We start from the raw sequence: 9,900 nt of genomic DNA on the forward strand, positions 1-9,900 counted from the left end.
TCATTTTCATTTCCCCTTAACTACTTAACAGCTCAGCGTGACATGCAATATTTCAGATGGAATGCAAACAACCAAAATATGAATGAACTCACGTGAAATTTATTTAGTGAAAAAAACACAGAGTACAATAAGCTTTAAAGATAATATCAACATCCCCTTAATAGCAACCACTATCACGGAATCATCATGCGTAAAACTTTTTTACTGCATCAGAATTAACTGGCAATGGTAACTCCTCTCCGTCCATTCTCGTGAGAATTAGTGCCCCACCAGAAAATGCTTTCTTCACTACAAATGGCCCTTCATAATTTGGAGTCCATTTGCCTCTATGATCCTTTTGTATGGGTAGAATCTTCTTCAACACCAGCTCACCTTCATGAAATTCTCTTGGGTGTACCTTTTTGTCAAATGCCTTCTTCATTCTTCTTTGGTACAATTCTCCATGGCATACTGCTGTTAGTCTTTTTTCATCGATGAGATTGAGCTGGTCGAAACGAGCTTGAACCCACTCAGCCTCTTCTAACTGGGTTTCCATTAAAACTCGTAAGGATGGAATTTCCACTTCAAACGGAAGTACTGCCTCCATTCCATATACAAGCGAGAAAGGCGTTGCCCCAGTCGATGTTCGTACCGAAGTGCGATAACCATGTAAAGCAAAAGGAAGCATTTCATGCCAATCCTTATATGTGACCACCATCTTCTGCACAATCTTCTTGATATTTTTGTTAGCAGCCTCTACTGCCCCATTCATCTTTGGACGATAAGGAGAAGAATTAAGATGATGAATTTTGAACTCCTCACATAACTCTGTCATCATCTGGTTGTTCAAGTTAGTGGCATTATCAGTGATGATCCTGTTAGGGAGCCCGTATCTGCAAATCAACTCCCTTTTTATGAACTTGGTCACCACCTTTCTAGTCACATTAGCATAAGAAGCGGCCTCAACCCACTTGGTGAAGTAGTCGATTGCGACTAATATGAAACGGTGTCCATTTGACGCCTTTAGCTCTATAGCTCCGATGACATCTATTCCCCACATCGAAAAGGGCCATGGTGCAGACAACACGTTCAAGGTCGTGGGTGGATTATTGATATTACTTGCGTATACCTGGCATTTCTCACACTTTCTCACATGTGTACAACAATCATTTTCCATAGTCAACCAAAAATACCCCGCTCTCAGTATCTTCCTGGCCATTGAGTGCCCATTCATGTGCGTGCCAAATGTACCCTCGTGTACTTCTTTTAGTATCAGCTCAGCTTCTTTTGCATCTACGCATCTAAGGAGAACCATGTCATGATTCCTCTTTTATAAAATATCCCCACTCAAAACGAAGCTGCCAACCAACCTTCTTAACGCCCTTTTATCGTTTTCAGATGCCCTCTCTGGATATTCTCGGGTCCTAAGATAATGCTTGATATCAACGTACCAAGGTTTACCATCTACCTCCTCTTCGATGAAATGACAATACGCTGGCTTCGCATGACTCTTCATTTCAATCATTGGCAATTTTGCATCTTGATCAACTTCAAACATCGATGACAAGGTAGCCAATGCGTCTGCTAATTGATTATCTTCTCGCGGTATATGATTAAACGTGATGGAATCGAAATACTCAATTAATCCCCTGATGTAAGCTTGGTATGGAATTAATTTAGTATCCCTAGTCTCCCATTCTCCCTTCAATTGATGGATGACCAAAGCTGAATCTCCATATACATCCAGAATTTTTGCTTTAGACTCAATTGTTGCTCGAATACCCATGGCACAGGCTTCATATTCAGCGATGTTATTCGTGCAATTAAAACACAACCTTGCCGTCATTGGAATGTATTGATTCTTAGGAGAGATAAGCACTGCCCCTATTCCATGCCCCATTACATTCGAGGCCCCATCGAATAATACCGTCCAGGCTTTTTCATTTTTGTCCTCTTTGTTCTCAGCAAATAAAGCCATGATATCTTCATCAGGAAATTCAGGTTGCATTGGCTGATAATCATTAATGGGCTGATGGGCTAAATATTCCGCTAAAGCGCTACCCTTGATAGATTTCTGAGTAACATATACAATGTCGTACTCCGATAGTAGCATCTGCCATCGAGCTATCCTTCCAGTGAGAGCGGGCTTTTCAAAAATATACTTGATAGGATCCATTTTAGATATCAACCAAGTAGAGTGGCTTAATATGTATTGCCTTAAACGATGAGTAGCCCACGCCAGTGCACAACAAGTTCGCTCTAACAACGAATATCGTTGTTCGCAATCTGTGAATCTTTTGCTCAAGTAATATATAGCATGCTCTCTTTTCCCGTCTTCATCATGCTGACCCAATACACAACCCATTGAATTATCCAATACGGTCAAATACAAAATGAGCGGTCTTCCTGGCATAGGTGGACGCAATACAGGAGGGTCTTGCAGGTATTGTTTGACCTTTTCAAAAGCAACTTGACAATCTTCATTCCAGACTACCGCCTGATTTTTCCGTAGTAACTTGAACATTGGTTCACAAGTAGCAGTTAATTGGGAGATGAACCTAGCAATGTAGTTCAATCTTCCCAAAAAACCTCGAACCTCCTTTTCTGTTCTGGGCGCAGGCATTTCCGTTATCGCTCTTACTTTGTCCGGATCAACTTCTATCCCTCTTTGGCTGACAATAAAGCCCAACAATTTTCCAGACTTTACTCCAAACGTGCATTTGGCAGGATTTAACCTGAGTTTGTACTTTCTCAGTCTCTCAAATAATTTCCTTAGATTGAAAATATGCTCCTCTTCTGATTCCGACTTTGAAATCATGTCATCCACATAGACTTCAATTTCCTTATGCATCATATCATGAAAGAGTGTCACCATTGCCCTTTGGTATGTTGCTCCATCATTCTTGAGTCCGAAAGACATCACCTTATAACAGAATGTTCCCCATAACGTGATAAAGGTCGTTTTTTCCATATCTTCCGGTGCCATTTTAATTTGATTATATCCCGAGAATCCATCCATGAACGAAAATAACGAAAATTTGGCCGTATTATCAACCAGAGTATCGATGTGTGGTAACGGGAAATTATCCTTCGGACTTGCACGATTCAAATCACGATAGTCAACACACATCCGAACTTTCCCATCCTTCTTAGGCACTGGTACAACATTCGCTACCCATTGTGGGTATCTTGCCACAGCCAAAAATCCTGCGTCAAATTGCTTTTGGACCTCCTCTTTAATTTTTAGTGATATTTTCGGCTTCATTCTTCTTAGTTTTTGCTTAATTGGAGGGCATTCTGGTTTGAGTAGGAGCCTATGCTGCACAATATCGGTGTCTAGACCCGGCATGTCATTGTAAGACCACGCGAACACATCTTTAAACTCCTTCAACAGGGCACGCAAACTTTCCCTCACTTCCGTTTTCATACTAGTACTGATTTTCACTTCCCTTATCTCATCCTTCTCTCCCAAGTTGAGTATTTCAATCTCCTCCTGATGGGGTTTTATCTCCTTAGATTCTTGTTCCACTAATCTCAACAATTCTGGAGAGAGTTCCACATCATCTTCGAAATCATCTTCCGTATTATTGATAGGGTGCTCAAAATTAGGAACATTGATATCGTTATTTTCAAAACAATCATTGTCACATCTGCATCATTTAAATTTATGAAAAAGTATAAATAAATAAGATAAACAAAGAAAAATGCCAAATGATGATGAAATGCAACTTTATTATCACGCTGAGTGAAAAGTAAAAAAGAATCAATCCGCAAAACCTCAGTTCTAAAGCCCCAATCTAAACTATAAGCTTAATTAAAACTATTACATTTTGTTCACATTAAGCATCACAGGTAAATCCAGTGTTTCCCAATTGCTGAGTTGAGTATCAGGGGAGCAAACCCACACAAAGCTCGAACTTTGAGGCCTTTCTTCATCCTCCACAGCTGCTATCTGGCCAGTGTTGATCCACCCAGCACTGCGGAAGCTCTCCTTGATGTCAACAATGTGAATTTTGCTCTCTCTGGGCTCTCGTCTTTCTGCACGGGCTAGACTGCGTTCTTTTCTTTCTTCAATCATCCTTTTCCTGTCTTCCTTGGTAGGTTTGTACCCCAAGCCATATCTGTTCTTGTTTTCAACGATTTCTAGAGGGAATGCTCGCCCCTGCCGATATTTGCCCAAACCTTCCCCATATATATAGCCCTCTTTCAGCATAATCTTGGCCATCATAATAGAAGCACATGATAGATGAGGATTTACTGGAAACGGCTCCACACAAGCATTTCCCACAATCTCCAACGATTGGAAGGCTGTCTCGAGAGCTTCTTCAGCCACCTCGATGTAGCGCGTGGATGATGGCCCACTCACAAGAAGATCTTCTTCTCTTGATACTATCACCAGCTTATCTCCCATCACATACTTCAACTTCTGGTGTAGTGTAGAATGCACAACTCCAGCCGAATGGATCCATGGGCGCCCCAACAGACAACTATAAGCTGGCAGGATATCCATAACCTGGAATGTTATTTGAAAGACACACGGGCCAACTTGCATTGGTAATTCCACCTCTCCCATCACTTCTCTTTTACTACCATCAAACGCCCTCACAATCATTGAACTCGGCCTCATATGCATTCCTTCGCAAGGTAGCTTTTCCAAGGTTGCTTTCGGCATAACATTCAAAGAGGACCCATTGTCCACTAAAACACGCGCTATAACATGATCCAAGCATTTCACAGAGACGTGAAGAGCCTTGTTATGCCCTCTTCCTTCAGCAGGTATCTCTTCATCCGTAAAGGTGAGATAATTATTAGCAACAATATTGCCAACAATACCCTCGAATTTATTCAACGAAATACCTTGCTCCACGTGAGCCTCACTGAGTATCTTCATTAGCAACTTTCTGTGTGATGCCGAATGCATGAGCAAGTCTAACAAGGATATACGAGGAGGCATACGGTTTAACTGTTCCACCACCTTATATTCAATTTGTTGTATGAATTTTAAAAATTCGCAAGCCTTCTCTTCAGAAACTTCTCTCCTCTCTTCCTTGTCGGGGATCTCCTCTGTCTGTGCACCCTTCCCTTTTAAGAATTCTTTTGCCTTCGCGGCCATCGTTGCTTCCTTATCATTAACCCTTTCTCGTGCCAACTCTGGCGATGTGAAAATTCGACCACTCCTAGTCATTCCACCTATCCCTGATATGTTTTTGACGACAGGGTCAACGCTTTGTGCTTCGCTTGACGCATGCGTCCCATATCTCCATGGGACGGCTTTTTCGTTCTTGTAAGGAAAAGGAGCTGGTACACGGATAACAACGGGCGACCTTCCTTGAGTTGGTGGGATAGAGGTAGTCTTAGTGAAATGAATCACCAATGGTTCTGGTAAAATCATGTCGGATTCATCACCAGTTTGTGCAAATACATCTCCCTCCTCCCTCTTGTAGCATACCTGCATCAGACCACGATCTAGCAGGTCTTGCAGAATTTCTTCAAACTTAACACACTCCTCAATAGAGTGCTCAACATCTGGGTGGAGCGCGCATGCCATACTTTCATCATAATCACCCTTCAAGATACCACTTTCAGCAACGCCTCCAAAATAAACCTCCTAGAGCTCCTGACTTCTTTCACATTTCTCACCAGCTCATGTTCTTTCACTTCGACAACATTCGTCGAAGCGCTTCCATGCCCAGATAAAGGATTGGACTCGATACTAGGCTTATCCTCTTGGAACTTTAACCACCCAGAATCAATTAGAGTCTGCACTTTATGCTTGAAAGCCAGACACCTCTTAGTGGAATGACCAGCGGCCCCTCCATGATAACTACACTTTGCATCTGCATCATAACCTCTTGGGTACGGAGGGTGCAAAGGCTTCAGGGGACAAACGACAACCAGACCTTGTTTGATAAGATGAGGCAATAATTCCGTATAAGTTGTAGGAATTGGGGTAAAGTTAACATAATTTCTTTCCTGGTTCCTTCTTGGATAAGTATTGGGACCCACATTCATATTGGAACCTACGTTTGCCCCTCCCCTCCAATTATTCGTCAGAATGTATTGTGGTTGATAGTACCCTGGTTGTTGAGGCCTAATTTGATGACCGAATGACGCGTTAGCTGCATGTGGATGTTGACCCCAGTATGGTCGATAGTTATGAGTGGGAGCCTGACCTCTCCACACGGGGGTTGCAGATGTTGCATGCACATCTCCCTCTTTTCTTTTCCCTGAGTTGAAATTGGGTTTTTTGGAATTTGCACCCACCGACGAGCCATATGCAATCTTTCCATTTTTCAACCCGATCTCTATTCGCTCGCCTATCACGATGATATCGGCAAAATTTGAAGATACATTCCCCACCATATGTTCATAAAATGGTGGTTGGAGCGTATTTACAAACATTGCCACCATTTCTCTATCATACAACGGTGGCTCAACTTGTGCAGCCAATTCCCTCCACCGCTGAGCATACTCCTTAAAAGTTTCGTTGTCTTTCTTCGACATGTTTTGCAGCAGTAAACGATTTGGCGCAACATGTGTATTGTATATATACTGTTTCACAAAAGCATCAGCCAAGTCCGCCCAACAACGAATTCGAGTCGACTCCAAATGGGTATACCAGTTTAATGCCACTCCAGCCAAACTATCTTGAAAAACATGGATGAGCAGCATATCATCATAAGCATATGCAGCCATCTTTCTGCAAAACATGGTCAGATGGCTCTTTGGGCATGTATTTCCCTTATACTTCTCAAAATCTGGCGCCTTGAACTTATGTGGTATTCTGACGCCAGGAACCAAGCTCAATCTGGCAACATCTCCGAATCCATAACTTTCATACCCCTCAACAGCCCTCAATCTTGCCTCTAGGCTCTCAAGTTTATCCTTTGCTCCGTCGACATTACTAATTACCCCCTGAAACGAGGTATGTGGTGCAGCCCCTGTAGAAAAGCCCTCTCCGGTAATCACAGGTGGCACCGGAGTTACACGTATTCTATCAGACATGTTTGCATGCATTCCTTCATTTACCATAGGTGCGGACATTACAACAGGTCCCTGAGTACTGATTGGCGGCACGTTGGCAGTGATAGGGAAAGAGAATGAAGTCTGCTCCCCTTCTGTGTATTCTCCCACAGGTGGGGTGTAACCTGGAGGCAATCCATACATTGGGAACGAAACAGATTGGCTCCCAGCATTGAACAACGGAGGGTAATATTGAGCACTTCCCTCAACTTGCACAGGCGTCGCCCCTCCCGTAGTCTTCAGGGCTTCGAGAGCCGCCAAAATCTGGGCCATCTGATCCTTCAACTGGCTGACATCAGCCTTAATAGATTCGTGTGACTGCTCCCAATTCTCCATGACCTTCGAGTTAGCTCTGGTCCTGTACGGATGTCGTGGAAAACTTGCCGTTGTTCTCTCACTTGTACTGATGATTATTTTTTATTAAATTAAATTAGATAAGGATGAAAAATGCAAAACAAAAGAAAACATGATGCATGCTAGTGATAAGTGGAAATCATAGGATAACGATGACAATACTGATGGCAAATTAACACAAGCCGATACCAAACAAACATCCCCTATCTTTCATTTAAAGAAAATTTGATCCATTACATCGTCTAAGGAACAAAACACAATTATGATGTACATCAATCCCGCGCCCGGGCAATGAAAGATTTCATCTCTCCCACCAACCATTTACAATGATTAATAAACAATTCTATTTCCGCTGGTGAATTACGAAAATGAGTACTAGCTTCAGCATTCGACACCATCCTGGGGATGTCTTCAATTGCCCCATTTGCCAAAGCAGCCAACTGAGAGAAGCTTTCCTTCCAATGCTTTACAGCCATTTCTTGCTCTGCGATGTGCTCTTTCATTTGCTTTATCAAGGCCTTATGCCTTTCTTCAAATTCTATCGACCTCCATCGCTCCTCCTGTTCCTCAATATATTCCTCCATTTGTTTTATCAGAGTTCGATGCTCTTCTTCTGCTTCTGCTAGCTTCCAACGCTCCCGGTTCATATCCGCCTCAAACGACATGGCCATCTCTTTCATCTCATGCCCCGCTTTTTCTACCTGCACCTGCGCTTCTCTTAGTCTCTACAGGGCTTCTCGCTTATCTCTTTTGGCTTCTTCGTAGAGATGCTTCCACTGCTTTCCCTCTTCTAAAGCCACCTTCTTCTCATTTACCCTCATGGATAATTCCTTACTCGCGGCCACTAGATCCTGTTTCACTCGAAATGTATAATCCCTCTCAGCCTTCTGGCTTTTGACAATGTTTTCATAAGCTCGCGACTTTTCTTCATTATCATTTCTCATATCCACAAGATCATTACGCGCCCTTTGTAATTCGTTTTCCAACCTAGCATTTCTCACCTTCAATTTCTCCATCTCAGCCTTCAATTGTTGCACCTCTTCACTTTCTGGGGCTTGGGATGGTCCAGCACTAGCTGCTTGATCCTTGATTGGCTTGAAAGGCAACTTGACTACTTTCACTCTCTCCAGAATCCAGGTGTGATAACTAACCCTGCTATCCACTACTCCATCCCTCAAGTCCTTCTCTACTCGAACAACATTTTCCCAGGCGCTTTTAACCTTTCTTAACAATTCGATGAAATGCCCGTCTTCGTAATAAATGAATAGGGTAGCAAGGTAATCTGATGAAGGTGCCCCTTTTATATGATGCCCAAATTGTCTTTGCACCAAAAGGGGGTTGTAATTGATACAGTACCGGGCACCTATGAGAGGCACATTAGGAAAACTACCACAATGTTGTATAGCCAGTCTATTTCCGAGCCAAGGAAGGCGCCATTTTATACTTCTTTCGCTCAAGCCGGCAAGGAATCGGGCCCAATCGTTTCCTCCTTTACCTTTAAGCCCTTGGTGTGACAAAGTCTCCGATAGACTCTTAATGTCGACCATTTCCTTAAACACGCGCGTTGTCATCCATGTATACAACGCCGGTAAACAACAAAGAATCTTCTTTCCCTTTCTCTCATGGCAAAAACTCAAGGTCCCATAAACATCCGCAAGAATTGCTGTTACAGGATTCTCTGATCTGGTTTTACTCGCCACAAAGACGTCTATTGCGGTGTAATCCACGAATTCTTCTATTTTGGGAAACAAGACAATGCCATATATGGTGAGGGCTAATACATCCATGAAAGTTTCCCAATCCTCTTTATCAGCCAGGTGATGTAAATACTGCTCTAGATATCCCTGTGATAACCCATGCAATTGATTCCTCATCATCATCCTGTCTTCAATCTCCTTGGGATGTAATTTCATGATGGCAGCAATGGTGGGTATAGAGGCATGATGCTCTAAATGTTGATAGGGAGTGGTGCCCTCTAGTGGCAAACCCAAGATATGCTCGAACTCCTCTATGGTTGGCGCCAACTGAAAGTCTTGAAATGTGAAACATCGAAGCGGAGAATCATAATATTGTGCCAAGGCTGTGATAGCGGGTATTTGTACTTCAACCTCCATTAAATTCAACAAATTTCCATATCTTCTCTGAAAGGTTTCTCTTTTTATAGTCTTAAGCCTTTTACCCAAGTTTATCAGCCCGGTCAAATTTCCAACATGGGTCCTTAGACTATACTTCTTTCTTAAATCGGAAGAGTCGGTGTGCCGTGTAGCATCGGATCTTGTGTTAACATCCATCTCGTATGAAGTCAAGTAGGTACCTGTGATTTCCCTTAAAATTAACATGTTACTAAATGATGTATGAATATGATGCATGATAATAAAACAACATGACGAAACAAATCACATGCATGGTATGAAATGTAATATCATTATTAAAAAAACAAACAGCGTGAGGATTACAGAAATACATATTCCTCCCATCGTGCCCTAACAAAGGTTCACTACTTTGAGTTCAAGGTCAAGTATATGCAATCTCACAAGGATGGTT

The 9,900-nt window shown here is 42.5% G+C and overlaps 1 protein-coding gene across 1 annotated transcript; it reads right to left on the reverse strand.

Moving 5' to 3' along the window:
- Positions 1–3,802: 3,802 nt before the first annotated feature.
- Positions 3,803–7,011, reverse strand: LOC148196952 (uncharacterized). Its single transcript, XM_088093552.1, has 5 exons — positions 6,892–7,011; positions 5,620–5,712; positions 4,997–5,545; positions 4,858–4,954; positions 3,803–4,761 (listed from the first exon to the last, which is right to left on the reverse strand). Exons 1-5 carry the CDS (start codon positions 7,009–7,011, stop codon positions 3,803–3,805), a joined length of 1,818 nt encoding a protein of 605 aa, XP_087949678.1.
- Between the last annotated feature and the right edge of the window lie 2,889 nt (positions 7,012–9,900).

The sequence above is a fragment of the Vigna umbellata genome, chromosome 6 (assembly GCF_029865625.1).
Source record: "Vigna umbellata cultivar VRB3 chromosome 6, Vumbellata_1.0, whole genome shotgun sequence".
NCBI lineage: Eukaryota > Viridiplantae > Streptophyta > Magnoliopsida > Fabales > Fabaceae > Vigna > Vigna umbellata.